The sequence below is a fragment of the Limanda limanda genome, chromosome 15, assembly GCF_963576545.1.
Source record: "Limanda limanda chromosome 15, fLimLim1.1, whole genome shotgun sequence".
NCBI classification, from domain to species: domain Eukaryota; kingdom Metazoa; phylum Chordata; class Actinopteri; order Pleuronectiformes; family Pleuronectidae; genus Limanda; species Limanda limanda.
This window is the reverse complement of record NC_083650.1, coordinates 9,147,676-9,167,790: the sequence shown is the minus strand read 5'-3', so window position 1 is coordinate 9,167,790 and position 20,115 is coordinate 9,147,676. Positions and strand designations below refer to the sequence as shown.

Sequence of the window (20,115 nt, the reverse complement as noted above, 5' to 3'; positions counted from 1 at the left end):
GATTGTGTGATTCAGCGATAGACTTCTGATAGACATTTAAAATGCCTGTTCCCTCTGAAGCATATTTCCTTTTTTTACAGATTGAAGAGAATATCATATGGCAGTGAAATGTCACGCTATCGTTTATTTCTTCTACAGCGACGAATTAGAAAACAGGTGTTGTGCCGTACCCGTCTCATGAAAACATAGTCGGGCATTCCAGAGAAAAGCCCTACAGCTCGTTATGGAGCGATGCTCTTAGTTGTACTGTTTGCATAGTAAACGATGACTTTGACTACAATCAACATATTGTCAGGCCTGGACTGGAATGAGGACTCAGAAGCAGAGAATATCACGTACCAGCACACTTTATTGATTTCAGAACCTCAATGCAGAGTGACAAACAAGAAGGCTATGAAAATCTCACTAACTATATCTATATAATAATATAATACTTGGCAAGCAATAACTGGGGAAAAAGAACTTCCTAATAAATACAAAACATACACTAGAAAAAGAAAAAGCTTTTAAACATAAACCACTCCCGAAGGAGGACAAACAAATGGCAAGAGCAAGAAATCAAAAGCGCTCCCGAAGGAGGAAAACCAAACTACTAATAAATGGGGCAAAAGAAAAGGCTCACCTAAACAGGAGGCTCAACAAACTAACTAAATCTCTCTTAACATAAATCGCTCCAAAAGGGAGGAAGAAAAACAGTTTACAAACAACACAAAACAAAGCTAAACTGGAAAACTTTAACAAACAAAAAATCACTCTCAAGGAGGAAACAGAAAACAACTTACGTGGCGTAGCAAGAAACTCTTTGGCAAAAACGACAATGACTGTGGGTAAGGCTTAGGTGCACGAACAAGAACGAAACACTTCGGCACAAGACAAAGGGGAGACGCAGACTATAAGCACATGAGGGTGAAGGGAACAGGTGGAAACAATCAGAGACAATCAGACCGGTGACACATGAGGAAGGGCAAGTGACCTGAAACGAGAGGAGAGTTAGGATTTCAAAATAAAACAGGAAGTTACGAGACAAAAAACCCCAAGACAAGACAAACCTCACCGCGGTGTGACACATATTGCCGACCCCTGTGATTGCACAATCAGTAACAGTGTGCTTTAATTGCTGTTCACACATTAAATCTGCTGCTTGATGTATAGATGTACAGTTCATTCAGAAAACATGCAGAGCCCTGAATGCGGAGGAACGTACACTTCAGGTATAAAACATTGTAAATATTGCGTACACCACTTCTTAAAGAGGCCTTTTTTTTATGGAATTGAGATACAGCTTTCCTCAGCCTCAGGACATGTCTTTTTTACCCCTTCATTTGACATTTTGACTCTAACCATTAATGTGAATGTCAGTGGTAACAGCTCAGACTGTGTAATTTTGCATAACGCTTTTCTGCAATTTCTTGGCATTTACAGACCATCGAGACATCCTGTGTAAATTTCCTGTAGTTATCTGACCAGTGTGACCAGTGATTTAATGTTCTCCGCGGTCTGACTCACACCAGGCCTGAAGTAGACGGATGTCCTATATCAAATACCAGCCACTGTGGACTCCATGCAAAACCAATGGCCACTAATCAAAAAGCAATACATTTGTCATTAAACTAAAGAAAGAAGTTTATTCCATGAAGCCACCGCTGCTTGTTTTTAGAGGAATTAAAGGAAGAGAGAGCGGCTCAGCTCTGTTCCCTCCATCAACTGATCCTGACATCTGGAAGAAAACAGCATTTATCACTTTCGGAGAAAACAAATCCATCCGTGCTGCATTTTCTATTCAGACGAGGCTGTGTTTCTGACATAATTAGGCAGATGACGTGCTTTCATAGCGTATGGCGCTTTAATTGGCAGCCTTCTTTTGACACTTGTTTTTTCCCAGACGTTTACACAAGTGACGGGAGGTCCCCACTACCTAGTCATCGCTGCTTATTGCGAGGCATTTAAAGGGTTAGCTTTTTACATTGTGCTCTCCCACGCACTGCCGCCGTGCCTTTACTGCAAATCTACACTTTGAAAAAAAAAGAAAAAAAAGCAATCTCAACCCTCCCTTTTTTTATGTTTCTCTCCATCGCTCTGTCTTTCTATCCTGCTATTCTTTCCTCCATCCCTCTCTAAACAGCCATGTGGTGTGGAGGTCTTTCATACCTCTGAAGGGCATGATTGATTTTCAGCCACAGGTTTGAATCTAATGCCTTGAGCCCTGAACCTCTAAGCACCAGGAGCACACTGACCTTTCACTCGTCTGTGCTAAGTAGGCAGGCATCACTTGTCTAACAGATGCCAAGTCACACTCATCGCACTCGTCCCAAATATCAGCTAAAGGTCGACGCTGAAAGCCAGGCAGGAGTAGGACCGGCTTTCCAGACCAGTATCAGAAAGCATAAAAATGTGTATAAGCACCGTGTGGATGCAAATGCTCTAAACCGGTGCATGGTGCTGAATAATCCATCCATTATCTTTAACACTTATCCATGGGGTCGCGTGGCGGCTGGAGAACATCCCTGCTGACACTGGGTGAGAGGCGGAGCACACCCTGGACAGGTCGGCAGTATATCACGGGGCCGACATACAGAGACAAACCACCGATCCACGCTCGCATTCACACCTACCGACAATTAAGAATCGCCAATTAACCGAAATGACATGTCTTTACACTGTGGGAGGAAGCTGGAGAAACCCCTGCAGGCCCTGAGAGAACATTGCTGTATAATTGAGGTTGTTTTATTTAGATTTCTGAAACGTTTGCTGAGCCGTTTCTAACATGATGGGTCAGCTGACGCATCGTCCTGTATTTCTGAGAATGACAGTGAAGCAGGTAATTATTGTGTGAAATGTTTTGTAAGCTTCGATACAAATGGAAGTGCCCATCACTGCGCTCTCTTCTGCTTGTTTTGTGTGGCAGGTCAGTTGTTATCCTAGTTTTAGCTGAACAATGGGTGAACACAACACAGGAAATGTGAGAGACGAGTGCAGTTTAAGGGTTTTATTTACCTAAATATCCATGATCATAACATGAAAAGTTAAAGGGAGAAAAAAATAATTCAGCCTCATGTACACAACATTAAAAATCTGAAATTGAGCTACAAGCTACAATCATACTGAGACGACGTTTATACCTGTCTGTCCAGACAACGAGCACAGGGGCACCAAGGAAGCATAACAGTCGCAAGTGAAGGGAGAAATATTTACTGTAAATAGTGCAACAGTTAATGCACAGTTGCTTTGCTTTGTAGGACTTAAAAAAGCTAAATTCAAATTTGACAAGAATGGCTCTCTGCAGAGCGCATACCTCCTCCAGACAGTCTACTTAAATTGCACCCCTTAAATTGCACACACACTCTTATGTCAGTGAAACTTTGCCTGTTTTTCATGAGTATTCAGTGAAAATAGCGTATTTTAGTATTATCAAAAATACAAAAATTTTACCAGTTCTTTCCCGACCCATAACGTGTCCTTCTGCCAAGTTTTGTGGTTATCCGTCTGCTTGTTTTTGTGTAATCTCGCTTACTAAGTCCAGCGTTCAGTGTAATTCAAGTTTAATGGATATGTGATTCGACGATATTCTCAGCCTCACACAACCGTCTCTGTGATAATCCAACCATTGATGACATGAGGACTTACTGGTTGTTTAAATTGGAATCTTTCCCATCTCTATCATCCAAGCAATCAGACGTGAACATAAGTCAACACATGTGACAGCAGCGTCTGAGATTCCTGGTCGCCGGCCCAACACACAGTATTCTGCAGCTGATATTTTGTCCTGCATCCTGCTAGTTAGAGCGGTGCTAAGGTTTGTTTTTCTCTCCTGTGTGTGAGGTCTCCAGGTGTTGCTGTGGTAGAATAGATCATTTGGGCAGCAGCAGTAGTTTGACAGTAAAACATGCAGGATGGCATCAGTACCTACATGGCTCTGCTTGATATCGCATTGCGTGCCTCGGTGGCTGGCACAGTTTGGACAACACGCTCATCCACTGGTGCCCAAAACATCGGCCGGCCAGGTCTCCTCTTGTTTGCTAAATGACCAAGTGGATAATATGTGAAGTGACGTCCTGTGGGCTGACATGGTTAAGCTGGCGCACAGAGGCTGGCTGCACAGCGAACGTTTTCCATCTTGCCCTCCAGTAGATTTTTCTTTTCGATTGAACCCATTTTCTTTCTTATTGAACACAGCAAAATGGCTCAGTGTGAATACAAAGGAAATCTGGGTCTGGTGTGGAAAGATAAGTGATCAGAGGAATAGCTCAGGAAGGAGCACGATCAGACCAGACGAGGGGATGGAAACATTGTATGTTTTACAAAACACGATAGTTGCAGGAGAATACTTGCTGGAGCTTTACTTTATGTCCAAGGTGTTGGATTTCTGAGACGTTTGTTAGCGTCACTAAATCCTCTTAGAAAGTGTGAGTCAGCATCTAATTAACACAACGTGGTAATATCTCCCAGTGTTAAATTTGGTTTACACAAATTTGGGAATTCAAGGAGGCCTCAGCTGCAATAAATATAACATGTACTAACTTTTATTTACTGCGATGTGTTTGGAAGCTGCAGGGGTTCCATGTTTTGCATAAGCTGTGTAATTCTGAGGCGCTCTGAGAAGCACAAATTTACACATAATGCATAAAAAATTACAAATTTCCCTTTAAGATGAGCACTTGATGCAGAACGGTTTGTAATTGCCTACATCTACTTTAATAACAGAGCCATTGCTTTGTCTCGGCTCGTCAGTAATCGTGAAGAACACTTTGCTTTTATTTAATTTAAGCTATTAAATATTTGTCAACAAATTAAAAAGGTCATATAATCCAGATGTACATGGTCTGCTCTGTTATCAATGCGGAGGAAAACAACTGTCTGATGAAAGATGATATAAGAGGTGCTTTTATTTTGGAGTGGAAGTTTAGCCTTCTGTCACTACATTATTTAACTGATGTTTACTTAAATAACACAAGTGTTCTCTACTAATCAACTAATCATATTTGAGTAGCGTTCTTGTTTTTGCCTAAAACAGGTATAAAACAATGTACACCTGATTAAAATGGACTTTCCTGGAGTAAAACATAAATTAGTCATGTGAACAAATCATTCTTTGTTGCGTAAACTTTATTTACCTGACAAAACAGGTTTCCTACCTAAACACAACTGTTAATTAAAGTCAGATTAACTTGTTAATATTTAGGACAACTTTACTTCACCTCCTGTTTTAAATAATTAAACAAGTACATACAACTAAGACCTTACTTATTATGAGTTGTATTTACTCAAATTGTTCAAGGCTATTAATTTCCTAGATTTTGTAAGGTAAAATCAACTTGTTTTGCAGTAATCAGAAAAATCTGAAATATCCGAATATGCTTCATGTTGCTGTTGTGGTAAAATCACAGATTCATTCTTGTTTATGTGTATAACATTCAGTCTGCCTTGTTATCTTCCTGAATGTTGGTGGTTAAATGGTGAGACCACCTCAGGCGCAAATAAACATTTTCACTTATCCCTGACCCTATCTGGTCATGCTGCTGGGAGACGTTTGAATTTAGGGATAAACCTGGCAGAAAGCCTTTCAGCAGAAAGTCTTCCTGACCTCGGTCTTCACTCACAGCTTGGTTCAGCGTTGTCAAGCAAATGACCTGGTTAGGTTTAGGCTACGAAACAACATGGTGGGTTTTGTAAAAGATCGTGTCCTGGGTTCAACGAGAACATTTCACAACAAAGTGCAACGACTTTCCAGCAGAGACTCTTGAAGGCAAACTTCCCCCATGTGGACCTGGCCATGCAGTAAAATCAATTTTTTTGTGTTCTGAGGTTTGAGTTGGGATAACACCACATCATTTTTTTTGTTCATCCGAAACATGAGAATTGTAGAACTCGACAGCAGCACTTCGTTCGTTCCCGAAACAATACCTCTATTTTGTTGGATAATCCAAACCTTCCTTTTTACAGATTTCATTTAATCTTTTTTTGTCTGAAAGTAGTTTTTAGGTTTTGTGAAGTCTCAAATAAAATGCTTTTTTTGAGCGAGACACATATTGTTGTTGTCATCTTCTATCACACTGTATGTGCTATAGATGGAATATTTGAATTTCAGGAGCAGTTTTGTGTGTTAGTGGGAGCGGCCCACTGCTCCACTCTGCTCCTGCATCTCTCATGATGTGTGAATGTAATTGAATCTGTTCTTTCTGACAGGCAACATTAATGCATTAACCTGTGTGGCACTGTGGAATCATGTGTGCCTATAGTTGGGTGTTCACAGGTGATTTTCTGTGCTCCAGCGCCCACAAGCATTATGATTGCAGTGTCAGTGTCAGTATCAGTAAAACCCGCAGGGGAATTTATTCTAATTCAACATATTCACTTGATTAGATTTTGGTGGTCAAAAGTCAAGACTACTATGAACTCACATCCCTCCCAGTCTTGTGATTGAGATATGCAAGACCTTATGGGAATTTCATCACATCTGGTAAACACATCGACATGGACAAGAGGAATAACTGATAATATCTGTTTTTTAAGGGTCAAGTCCCTGATCCCCTCAAAAGAAAAAAGGATTAATTTGTTAGTTATTATAAAAAACAGTTTTTCTTTCAGGATTCACTACATGGGTTATGTCTGGACTGATAATGGATGTAAACTGCTTATTGACATGTTGAAGGAGCCACTAATGCTGTTTTTTCTTCCTCAGTGGCTTTAGCCTATTGTAAATTCAAGGTAGAGACTTGACTCTTGCAGAAGAAAAGTTGTTTGTAATTCTTGCCATGAATATCTTGAGTGGTTTCTGGAGCTTGTAATAGTTATTTTTTTCTTTATCTACGTTTCTCATTTACCCTTTTTCCCTCGGTCTTGCCAAACATAACCTATGATCTTTAAAGTTCACCCTTTAGTCTGAACAACACTTCAGCTCAAACTATAAAATAATATAACATTATATCAGCTTTGTGTTATCTCTGTATCCTGGCATGAACTCCGATTTCATTAAAATACATCAGGCACAGAATGACATTTAGCACACGTACATTTTTTGTGGACTCATACAACTGAGTCTATAATAATATATATAATATAATAACAGATAAAATAGTTTGGAAATTTGAATGATGTAGCTTCTTTGGTATGAAGTGCGACAATACAGGCTTAGTATACATCTGGTATTCACCCATTCATTTACAATGTTAAATACTGACATTTGAGAATCTGTAATATGATTGAGGTTTAAATATAATGTTTTTCCCTGTGTAAAATTATTCTGTATGACTGAGCAGACTTTGCCTCGGTTGTCAAAACCACTTAGAGCCGTGGTCTTAATGGAATACATGAGCTCTGGATTCGCAGCAGTGTTTTTCCTCTTTGTCTGCTGCTGTTCGAGGAGCTGCTGAAATGTCTTGCCGTTTGTGTAATTAACTGTAGTTCCACTCAGAGTAGTCCGTCTTTGTCCCTCTCTCAATTTGCTTCCAGGAAGGAAGAAACAAGTTTAGCACCAGGGGTAACATAAAAGCACACCAACAAACTCTCAGGCACATATCTACCTCATCAGCAGTCATCGCATTAGGCTGTTTCATAATCGCTGAACAAAATTTGCATAGCAACACTTCCATCGGCAGTAAAGCTGCACAGTGCTGCAGCACATTTAAAAAAAATGTGGGAATTTGCACACTTTTTATGATGGTTTTCCTAAAATCCTGTCCTAAATGACTTGTGGCTGCCTTTGTTGTTGTTCAGGATCTTTATGCAGCGCTGAGTCTTCCACATCCACCAGAGACTTGGGCTGAGCGCGGCCCCTCCTTGAATCTCCCGGGATGTCCATCGGCGTTTGTTCGCTCGCTGATGCAATGCATGAATAGAAGAGGGAAAGCGAGGTAGAAGGATAGTCACCGCTGCCTCTGTGGCGCACGACAAGGTTTATACACCTCTGCCTCGTCTCGTAAGCATCACACCACCATCGGCCCTGGGGCAGAGAGCTCGCTGACACCTGTGTGCCGCCCACACTTCTCAGTGGCGTGTCACTCACCCTCTCTCATGTTGACACCAGAGCTCTCTGCCGCTGCCTGTAGACATGTCAGCATCTCCCGCTATTCTTTATCTCTCTGTCACTCTCTGTCTGGATGGGATTTCTCCTCATCTGAATATGAAAGGAATTAAAGGTGGCGCTGGCCCTACTCTGTGGTACATGCTTTTGCCTTGTGCATAATTGACTCTTGAATACGCAACTTATTTACATTTCATTTCCTAGTGTTTCTGCCTGCACATATAAACCGAATAATAAACTAGAATGGGGCTCAGTAGAGGGTAGATCTCCGCCAAGGCCCAACAGTCCCCTTAAATTCAATCAAGATGAAACAAATTTCCCACACTCATATATCTCAGGCCCCTAAATGTGCCTGATTGCATCTCGATCCATCCATTATTCCTCAGGAAGTCGGAGGAAAAGGTCAAAAATGAAATTCCATGATCCGCAGCTATATTTCCTCCCTGGCCTATTCATCATCCTTCCTCAAAAGTTTGTTATAATTTGGTCCATTTTTTATGCATAATATTGCTAGCAAACAGACAGTTGCGAGTCACCTCCTCGGCGGAAGCAGCCGTGTGGTGTTAGATATTATTAGAATGCATAGCTGTTTACATTATCTTTCCACAATCAAAGTCAATATGGCAGAGTACATATGTCTGTACTATTGGTCCATCACTCTTGCTCTATCTACTGTATCTTACCTTTTTGTCATCTTCTCTGTCTACATGTGGATACACCTTTATAGTAATCTGCACACTTCATACACCTCGTACATCCCCCATGGCATTTCTCTGCAGCTTATAACCCTCCGGCAGAGCCACTTTGTAGGGAAGTGATAACATGTCAGCTCTGCCTCTTCCTGGTAATCACATGGTGCAGCCGGGTGCTAGCACCTGCATGGCCTTACATGACTCGCAGTAAAATAACAACCTGTGAAAAAAAACTATGAATGGATCAGCGAAGGTTGTCCAGCCCTGCTGTGGACCCGGGGTTTCACCAAAGCTGCAGCCCATAAAAATGAATACCGAAAATGTATCAATTGTTGATAGTATTTGGAAAACTTTGGAAAAGGCCCAATAATGTAACAGGCAAAGGTCATTCAAAACATTATGTATTCACTTCTTTTCTAATTGTTATTGCCATGTGTTATTGAGCGTAGATTGATGAGGGATCCAATGAATTTAAATAGTTATAGCGTAAGGCTGTCACAGAGCAAAATGTGAAAAAGACGTTTACGTTTTGCTACCTCAATAATCACACACCATTTATTTAATTTCATCGACTAAACCAGTTGACTACGGGGCTGATAACCTGCGTCATGAATGGTTGGTGTGTGGAAACTTGAATTAGTCTCATCTAGGGCTGCAACTAACGACTTTTCTGATAGTCGATAAGTCACCGATTATTGAAACGATTAATCGACTAATCGGATTATGAATGACACAAATTCTCAATTGCTCTTATTTAGCAAGCAGCTTTTAAATTTAGCTTGAGGTTGTTCGAGGCATGTGATGACTGAAAATAAAGGCAATAAATATTGATACTTCATTAAAAAAAAATGTCTTTTAATAAACTTTGTTTCATATAAGGGTACTGTTGACACAAAAGCAAAGACAAATCAAGTTTTTGTCCATTTAAAAGCAAGGACAGGCAAAGTGCTAATAAAACAAATAAATTAAAAATCAAGTATTCATTTTTCCTGTTAACAAAAATGACAGGGAAAGTAACAGCAATAAAAACATCAACAAACGAAACTACAGTCTTCTTCTGACTAAATAATTGTGATTAAAAAAAGACGTTTGTCAGGCAATAGGATAACATAACGCTTTTAAACTCGTTAATAAAAAGTTTAAACCATATTTTTGTAATAGATTCTAGAATCCTGCGGGCAGGTATATACGTTTATATATAACATCTGACAGAGGCGAGTCCGCATCGTCTCCGTTACGAAGTCAAACGTGCCTCCTCCTCCTCACATGCGTGTGTCCTGCTTCCATGTAGAGCAGGTCCGCTGTACAGATACTGCAGGTAGTTTTTTTCGGGCTGTTACGGGTGAAGTTCTCCGGAACTTTTTACTTTCTGGTGCGCGATGCTGCTGCAGCGGAGGACGCCATTGGACCGTGTTTTGACGCTATTGCACATGCGCGACTTTCAGAGATAGGAAGGAAGCGAGATGGCTCACTCCTCAGCTGCTTTCATCAGCACCTCCGGTAAAACGACGTTTAGTTCAACTGCACGGCACGAAAAACACGTGTTATGACGTAACCAACGAATCATCGATGAGTAAATTCGTCGGCGACTATTCCTGTCATCGATTTTTCTCGACGACGTCGACTAATCGTTGCACCCCTAGTCTCATCCACAGCTGCTCAGTAGCAAGAGGGTTGTTAATCTGTGTTAAAAATGGTCTCATCTGGACAATGACATCCCCACTTGTGGACTATTAATCTCCAGAACAGACAATCAATGGCTGAGAGAGTGTATTTAGGCACGTACGCTTGGTGACAACCACTGCGTCACCCGTGGTTTCAGTGAATGGTGACAGATTTAGAGTCACATGTTGGGCTCTGCTGCACCTCGCTGTGGTCACATTGTTCAAGGGCTTGCCCCCCTGTGTTTTAGTTTGCCTGTTCCAGAAGCCAAACAGATACTACTTACGTGAGGGCAATATTTACACAGAGACTGTTATCGGTGAAGCGCATGCCACCCACACAGCGATGTTTCAGTGACAGCCCAACAAAACACCTTGAGGGGAAATGAACAGAAGTCATTACGTATAATTCAAATAGCACGTATTTCATATGTCGATAACAGCATTGTATTGGTGGTGAAAGGCTTTGAGACCACATGCGGTTGAGTCATTTCACTGCAGCATTCACTCAACAACATTATCTCTCAGAATGGTTCACTATATCATCCTCCGTCCGGGAGAATAGCTTCTATTTCCCAGAAACATCCTGAACTCAAGATGTCCTTGGGAATTGTTTTTCTCTCGAGACAGTAACTGTGGCCTCCAGGATGGATGGAAGAGTCCTTTTCCCTGTGTCCTTCAAGATTGTGCTGTTTGCACCTATTGCTTCTTAAACTTTCAGAGAGGTAAACACATATTCTGTGGTGACTGTCAGACCTGCCAACTGTCTGAAAGGTTACTGACTGCATGGTTTTACTCCGGTGAGCAGCGAAGACGATGTCATTTATTGTCCCAGCACCTGTGTGTCCTTTCAGAAAATACCATTCTCTGTCTATGTGGATTCTCTTCCTCTTCCCCTCTTCATCATCAGCCCGTGAAATCGGTTGAGCCCCCACCACTGCAATCCTATAAAGGGGAGTTAGTCCATTAAATAGCAATCAACCCTCAAGGGAAAGTTAGACCGATGGCATTTTCATTCTTGTGATGATTTTATTATGCATGTAGTAAAATGTGTTGGAACTTAGGGCCCATCAAAGAGTAGAGAGATGAAAGCACTGAATCACGATACAAACATGAACTGGAGGCGTCTAATTGCCGCTGGTCTGTGTGTAGAACTTGAACTGCCGAGATAGTGTCTACTCCCAAAAATACCCTGTAACACTGACATTGACTTTATAATAGAATCTGACTCTCACAGATTATGCTGTGAGTATTACTCCCACAGCGTTGTCACAGGTTTCTTACCACCGCTGTGAGTAATAGTCAAACTTTAAATGAAAACTGCAGAAGAATATAGCCCCATGCGCAGGCGCCTCATACGCAGAGATGAGAAAGCAGTGGAAGCATCACTAGAGGGTGTCGGATTGAGATGACATTATCATCTGAGATCAGCCCTCACAGACAAACTGCCAAGACGGGGTTCCCTGCTATTTATGGCGGCTGTAATTTGTGGTGACAATAATATCTGCAGATATTTGTTCGTCTGTTAGTCAATTAAAGCCATTAACTCTTACACAGTCACACTTATGAGGCCCAACAATCTCAAAGCTCTTCACACAACTGTTTGTGTTTGTTTTTACTTTCAGGTCTCTTGTTTGGATATCATTTTATTTTGTAATATCAAATCAAAGAAGATGATACATTTATGAATAAATGAAAAGCCCTGGAAGAGCGTTGCATTCCCTGCATGCCCGCTGTATATAGGCTACTATACAGTGTATACACTGTATACATTCTGCAAGGGTTTCATAATGCTACTACATTAATTACACAACAGACAATCAGCAAGTAAACCCAGCTGCGTCTGTGGTCCATTGAAACATCCATAAAATGTTTGCCATCGTTCAGGCATTCAGGAATCAGCCTCAACTTGGTCTAAACCACTTTTGCTTCAGGACTAGCAGAACAGCCAAACATGTTTATACCCCAACAAATTCCTACAGCTCCTCCCAGTGAAGCCCCAGAAACCTCAGCTGATTGATCCAATTTTACCTAAATCGAGTGGGTCTGCCCGGGGGTCTCCTCCCATCAGGAAGCATCTTGTCTCAAAGCAAAACAACCTCAGCTGGTGCTATTTAACACAAAGGAGCCACAGCTCAATGCAGAGCTTCTCTTGAATTGGCAGGCGCCTTGCTTTATCACTCGGAATCCAAGTCCAGCGACCCTGCAGAGAAACTAAATCTCGGCTGCTTGAATCCTCAATCACTCTTTTGCGGCCACAACCCAAAGCTCATGATCATAGTTTGATCGGAGCAACGACTCAAGCAGAAAAACAGGAGCTTTGCTTCCTTAACATCAAGCCTTCAATTATTCTGCTGATGCCCCTGTGCCACATTCTGTCTTGTGAGGGTTATTTTCCTCAACACTAAGTTAGGATCAGTCCAAACTGTTTTACGGATTATTTATTCATGATTTAAAGTTTTTCCTCCTGAATTTGTTGTGCTCCTTTAAAGGAAAATCTTCACTTATTTATTAACCAGGGAATAAAAGGTACATGTATCTGCTGTAGCTGCATCTGAAGACTCCTGAAGTTTAAGTGAACAGGTAGAACTACTGAAAGAAATGACAAAATAATTCAAATCTTTGGAACAATAAACGGTTGTTGTTTGACAGTTTTTGGAATATATGAATTTTTATCATTTACAAACAGATTTCTTATTCAAAGCTGATTTAAAAAGTACAAACTCAGTAAGACCCACTCAACAATGTGGTTTCCTAAGAGAAAAAAACAGGAAAAAGGATAGTTTTCCGAAAAAACTTAAATTTATTCCAAATTGACAGCATTTAACCTTACTGCTGGTCAAAACCTTCGCCCCTGGCAGATGGAGCTTCTAAAGATGTTATAAAATATTAATGACTATAGAAATTCTCGTCTAACAAACCAAACATTGACACAGTCTTCGGGATACATATCCACTCTTAGAACACAATAAACTCGTTTTAATGCCTTTTTTAAAAAGTTTTTCTCTTGAAATTTGTGCAGTCTTTATTGAAACCTTTATAATCATCTCTACCCCATTTTATACTCTAACTCTGAGAATGGTCTGCCACTATGCTCAGGTTTTTCCCATTAATCCCTTCTGTCCTCACACCTTTTGTTTTGTGATTTGTGTTGTGCCTCTCCAGGTTTTCTCCAGTTAGTGAGCTGGCTCCATTTGGCAAACGAGTGGGGACCATCCTGGCTGCTGCTGTCAATCAAACCATCTTCTACTCCATTGTGGCAGGAAATGAACGGGGTATGTGTTACAGATCATATCGATTAATCCTGCAATTCAGAAACCCATAAACTCCAAGGGAATGTTGTTTTCTATACGTTTGGTTTCCCATAAACACTCCCAGCCAAACACACTTACTCAAATTACGACAGAGGCTTTGTGTTTGAAGAACAAAGTCCTCTTCTTCCAGTTTTCTTTTCCCAAAATAAAGAAAAGATATATTCGTGCAAGAGTGTCAGCTTCTACAAAGCCTTTCTCCGACAACTGCAGATATTCCTCGCAGTTGAGAGAACCGCAAAAAACATACATGGGTTTTTATTCATTAATGCAGATTGCGAAGCTCCGTTTTTTAAGCCATTAGCAGATGTATCGTTGTATCGAGAGAGCGAAACCGGGTGGAGCTGTAGCCCGGCTCCCCATGAGGACCTTGATTTCCCCCGCAGTGATCTTTGTCTCTGTCATGTGGAAACTTGAGCTTGGGTCATATTTCTTTAGATGCTCATGGAAAGTGCAGGAGGACCTCAGAAGAGTTTCATAAATCCGCCTCCAGGCCCCAGCAGTGATCTTCTCAGGGAAAGAAAAGGCGTTGTGAAGCTTGACCTTTTCGCACGGACACAGAGGAGCTAGGATCTCTCCGTGCCATATAAAGGAACCAAATGTATTTCTGTGTTATTTCCTTTTATCAGAGCCGTACCTAGACTGACATTCATTTTTTATAAAAAAACTGCTTTCAAAAAACATAATTTCAGTCTCCTCCACTAGAATTTGTAATGGTTTTCTTGTGTGTGATTTATTTATGGTCCAATGGCTGCTCTTTTTCTCCAGCGCTGCAACTCACTGCAGACAGTGTGGAGTGGCATTTCAACAAAACTTCCCTCGGGATGTGTTTTGTCAGAAGTTATTTTGTTTTTCCTGTTTGTTATGTGCTGTGTTTTTCTGTTGGTTCCAGGTCACTTTCAGGTTAACAACAGGACAGGCGTCATCTCCACAGCTAAACCCCTGGATTATGAAAATGTGACCAGCTATGTCCTCAGGGTCCAGGCGGACTCGCTGGTGGTCGTCATGTCAAACCTGCGCGTTCCTTCCAAAAGTAAGAAATAGACGGCAATGATGTTTAGGTTGAGTCGTGAGGTATCGGAGATGAAAACGATGTTTCATGTCATTCCAGGTGAGGCATTTATATTTAATCATAATCCTTCACTGTGACAGATTATGATTAAATACAGTTTGTGGAAATGCTTTCACAGCCTATTTTTATATTTCGTATTAAATACCACATTTACCATGAATACATTGAGCTTTTTGAGCTTTATTCATGTGAACATACCTCTTAAATATAATAAAAAGAGAAAAGTTAAACATGTTCTTTTCTAAAGTAAGAGAAACAAAGTACAATAACGAAGGATCTCCATGATCTTGGTTTATTAAAGTTCACATATTAGTTTTTGGCACCTGCACTGTTCAGCTGCCAATCTGGACCAAAAACAGGGAAACAACGTGTCATTGTGTGTTCTGTTGAGCTGTGTGCTCATGAGCTTCATGCACCGATACCTCTCCTCGCTGCACTGAACCATTTGTAAACTGGCAGGTGGCAGGTTTTCTGCATCCTGTGATTGATTGTTCAGTTTCACACTCCATTCAACATCTAGCTGATTTTAAATTGACTAAGGTTATACTGTATTTGGTGCTTTTTGTGTCCAGCTCATCAGCCGCTTGTCCAAAGCATATTGGAAAAAGCTGCTCGTCTGACATGTAAAGTGGCTGCTTTTTTAAAATATGTTATTTGACCCCCCTCAGCTCCACCTGCGGTGCGCTCGCTCTATGTGAAGCTTAAACTGCTGGAGTGCTATTAGTTTAGCTGCTTTCAGACATGTACTGAACTCTGGACATTCTCTGCTATTTGTTGGATCGCAAATATCGTGTGAGCTGACGTGAGAAAACAGCACGATCAAGTCTTGAAAACTTTCAGCGAGCATGTGTGCAGCTGAAAAATTAAATAAGAATACAAATACCTCAGGATGAAAAAGAGGTCCCTCACACGTAGAAGACTAAGAAGTCAACTTGGAAGGACGACTAGATTTTAGAGCGGTTGGTGAAAAGGACCGACTCTAGGGTCCATATGCTGTAAACAAAAACCTGAGATTTCCACAGCAGAATTTATACCTTGTGTTCTGCCTCCTGCTGCTCTACTCAGACGCCAACCCTCGCCTGAAAGCTCCAGAGATTTCCCTGCTGTTGTGAACGCCTCGGAAAATCTCCTGCTTACATTCTTCATAAATCCTGAGAATGTCCGGAGCCAATTGTCTGGACATTCTCCAGAGTTCTTGTCTCAAAACAGCTTCTCAAATATTGAACAACAAGATACATGTGCAGTGTAGAGTTCGGACTCTACCTCTGTCACGGTGATTACTGGAAAAAAAAAAAAAACTCATTTCAACAATATCATAAATCCTTAAAATTGTTGTGTCCAAATTTGTCACAAGGGTCTAACAAGCCGTAATAGCCCATTCGTTACAATTTAGCCGGACCACCCCCCAACAGAAGGGCGTGCGACAAAACATTAATCACAGCAAACTCTCAGTTGATAAAGCTCCCGTGTTTTTTGCCAGTCTTAAAGCCTCGCCGTGTATGAAACAAACGAGATCGTACAAAAGGCCGGTCGATGGGCTCACTGGAAGAAGGAGGTTGAAAGCCTGACATCACAGCCTCCTCCTGACTCCCTGATCCCCCTCCAACAGTTCAGAGTCTTTCCGTCGTCTTTGTCTGGATTCTTTCAGATGCTCTCTCCTCGCAGGCATTCATGGTGTTGCACTCAGTTGTAAACACATGAAAAGGGATGGAGGTACTTGAACGGAGCCTGAGAGATAAGGTGAAGCCTGCTCTGCGCCGTACCTGGTCATTGCTGCATAAAGCACGCATCATTATCCGTTCCAGAAAGTTACAAAAAGTGTCAGATGCATCCGCCGCCCGAAATTAAGGTTTTTGAGACGCTGTTTGACCGACTGATGCATTTCGTCTGAAGCCTACTTACACCTTCAGTCTGCAATCTCTGGATGCTTCAGCTGGGATATCATTAGGCTGCTTTGTATCCTGTTTACTGACGAAAGTTTGGCTATAATGATGGATGAAGTACCAAAAACAAATGGGTTTCATACCTCACTTTCAATCCATTTGAGCCTCCAATGAATAATCAATGAGCTATCCTTCCCGCCTCTTTCCATCTCGCGCCGTCTGTCTCTCGCGTACCGACAATTACAAGTACACAAAATGCACACACGCGCACACACACCTCACTTATCTGATGCATGCAAAGTTGAGGGCTCTCTCTCTCACACGCACACGCACACACAAGGAAGAGAGCTTAACTGGCATCGTCAGGCTGACACGTTGGCACTGAAGCCGTTTCTTTTCTCACTCGTCTCACTTGTGTTATTGTAATGCAGCTCAGGCTCCATGACAGGGAACATCTCTCCTCTCATTAATGAGTCTGTATTGAGTTTAAATTATCAGAGCATTACGGGACTGATTTGTCAGATAGATTATCTTTGCCCCATTAGGACTCATGCAGTGCATATGTGATGCACATAGTCTATGCACAGCCGGATATTCATGTGTATATGCACGAGTGTATGAGAGCAGATTTAATTAAACATATTTTTGAAACGATAATGCACTCTTAGGCACACTCGAGCTTAATCTGCTATAGCGGCAATCCCTCCTCTTAATGGACCAGTTTCTATCATGCATCATTTAAGAGAGAGGAGAGGTGAGAGAGAGAGAGAGAGAGAGAGAGAGAGAGAGAGAGAGAGAGTGTGTGAGGGAGAGAGAGAGGCACTGTATTTATGTTTTTGTCCCAATACTTTGAGGATGGCATAAAGCCACTTTCTACAGAGAGGGGGGGGGGGAGACTGTGTAGACCTCTCCCCCGGCCCCTGGAGTCTTCCCTCCCACACTACAGCGTTTGTGCCTTGTAATTTGATGTGCTGTGTTTTTGTTTGTCCCATTCCCCCGATGCATCCTTAGCTCCAATTCCACACGACTTTACATTTTTGTGCGGCGCCAGAAGAAAATGGTCCTTGACCGGCCATTTTTTTTTTTTTTTTTACCTAAACTGCAGTTCTGGAAGAATTTTTCACTGCACCTGGAATGCTCGTTTTGCCCACGTGTAAAAGTGACAAATTAGGGTAATGAATATTTTAAGTGTGGTTTCTTTTTTAAAGACATGATATGTCGAAAAACCACTAAACCTATGTTACATATCTTGTTGACTTGTGTACTTACATAATTCAAAATGTTTCCAACAGAGTTCAAACTCAGAAAAATCCACAATTCAAGGTTACATTTAAGACGTCTTTTGATTGCGTCATCTGCTTCACTCGTTCGGGAAAACTACGTCAGACTAAGGGAAAAAAAACACAGCCAGCCAGTTGACAGATTGTTCCTTCAGCTCTTTGTAATAGTCACTCGTAATCAAATTGATAACGAGTAGAATATGGAGTAGAATAATCATGATTGATTAAATCAATCATGATTATTCTACTCCGTTTGATGCGTAACTTGAAATGATCCACAATGTCATCAAATTCTATCTTCTTCTCTTTTGTTATTGTTTTGAATGAGAACCCCAAGTGGTCAGAGTTACATATTATAGTTTTAAAAGCAGAAGTCTCGTAAAAAGACCAGTTAACCAGCTGATTTTGTTATTAAAATGACACGTTTCCTTTTCTTTCTTCCTTTCTCATGCCGTTTAGGACTTGAGTATTGTCTGCCCTTCAAAATGTTATCCCCCATCATGGTCACGCTCACTTTCACAGCTGCTTATTGATGCTGCTGTCGTGCAGCGAGTTGTTGGGAAAGAAACTTAAAATAACAAGAATGATGCAAGATAGTCTTCACTCGCAAGTAGCGACTCGGAAGCCAAGTATTTACTGTCACTATTATTATTTCATGGAGCAATATTTCACTCATATCACTGCGAATGTTATCACTAATCGGTTGGTAAACAGAATACAAATTGGTTCGGTTGTTTTCTACTTATCAGAGGAAGGAAGAAGTCATTAGCACTTCAGACACTTCAGTTTTTCTTGAGTCACAATATTTGTTGTATCAAAACAAAATTAACCTCCTGATTGATTAACACAGAGTTCACCGAAGTGCCTCCTCACGCTGTCATGTTGGGTTAAGAGTTGAGGGATGTTTCTCTCCCCCACGTGTAATTATAAATTCGCTGAAAATGAAGAGGGATTTTCTGAAACAACTTCCTCAGCTACCCTCGGTCATAATCAAACGCAAGAAGCATTTGTATTTGCAGTGAGTTTTTGAAAAAGTTCGGTGAATCTTACTTCCTCACTTTTCGAAATATGTCAAACTTTCAGAATTGTTCAGAACGCCCGCCCTCGGATGAGAGGGAAGTTTATTTAAAATCGGTGATGGCCATCATCTCGTTGACAGACTGAGATGTTTTCCGTGATGACTAGCGTCTGGGAAATCATTTCTGGCTCTCTTTTGAAGTTGTGGACGAGTTGATGACCATGAAAAATTTATATCGACAAGACAATTTTGAGGCTAAATTGTGCAGCATTTGATCAGCGCCAGTACGGACCACTTCAGAGACGTGTTTATTTAACAGCCAGTGACCGTGATGTTCTCATCTTTCCGGGCCTGTGTGTCCCAATTATTATTTTGACAGGGTGCAGCACTTCTGCATTATCCCCTTATCAGATGCTTGGATAGGTACATTGAAGTAGAGAGAGTGGAGTTGAATGCTGTATGTTCTCTATGCAGGTTTTACCAATATGATAGCTACGTGTTGTAGATCTGTATCGTGACAGTAGATACGTGCATTCACATCCTGTGCAATATGTGCTTTTTGCAGCGAACACAGCCAAGGTGTTTATTGAGGTGCTTGACGAGAACGACCATCCTCCCGTCTTCAGCAGGCAGCTCTACATAGGCGGCGTGACGGAGGACACCAAGATATTCAGCTCCGTGCTCAAGATAGTGGTAAGAAAACATCAGTTAACGGCTTTTTGTATCAGCATGCATGGAAACGGGCTGAAACTAAAGGGCCTGATTCTGCCTCCACCTCTTCAACGCTCACCCTGCAGCCATGGTGGGAGAATCCATCCGATGTGCTCTCTGCGGCACGATTTCATCTCCTCCCTCCTATCACAGGCTGCATCTCTTCCTCAATTTCGCTCTTCCCACTGTTGGCCTTGTTCCCGAGCAGGTGGGATCAGAGAGATCTGGTCGGTGTAATTCCAGTATGTTCACAGAAGCATGGCTGGACATCCTGTCTGATTATCAGCCCGTTCTGCTAAAGAGGCTTCACTCATTCGCTCTCAGCACCACCCTGTGTTTCTGTCTTTGCGTAGGTAGGTTGGTGTTAGAGTTTGTGAACAGGTCCGTGCTGAATCGTCACCTGTAACCTCTACTTTGAACAATGCTTTTAACAATTTTTATATTGGTTTTATATTTCTAGTTCTTCT

At 41.5% G+C, this 20,115-nt stretch overlaps 1 protein-coding gene across 1 annotated transcript in view; it reads left to right on the top strand.

Moving 5' to 3' along the window:
* Positions 1-20,115, top strand: part of LOC133020718 (protocadherin-15-like) — a 137,472-nt gene that overhangs the window by 88,016 nt on the left and 29,341 nt on the right. The window contains exons 24-26 of the mRNA XM_061087409.1: positions 13,539-13,648; positions 14,577-14,717; positions 19,503-19,630. Of these exons, the coding sequence (XP_060943392.1) occupies positions 13,539-13,648; positions 14,577-14,717; positions 19,503-19,630 (379 nt within the window). The remainder of the gene's footprint in view (positions 1-13,538; positions 13,649-14,576; positions 14,718-19,502; positions 19,631-20,115) is intronic.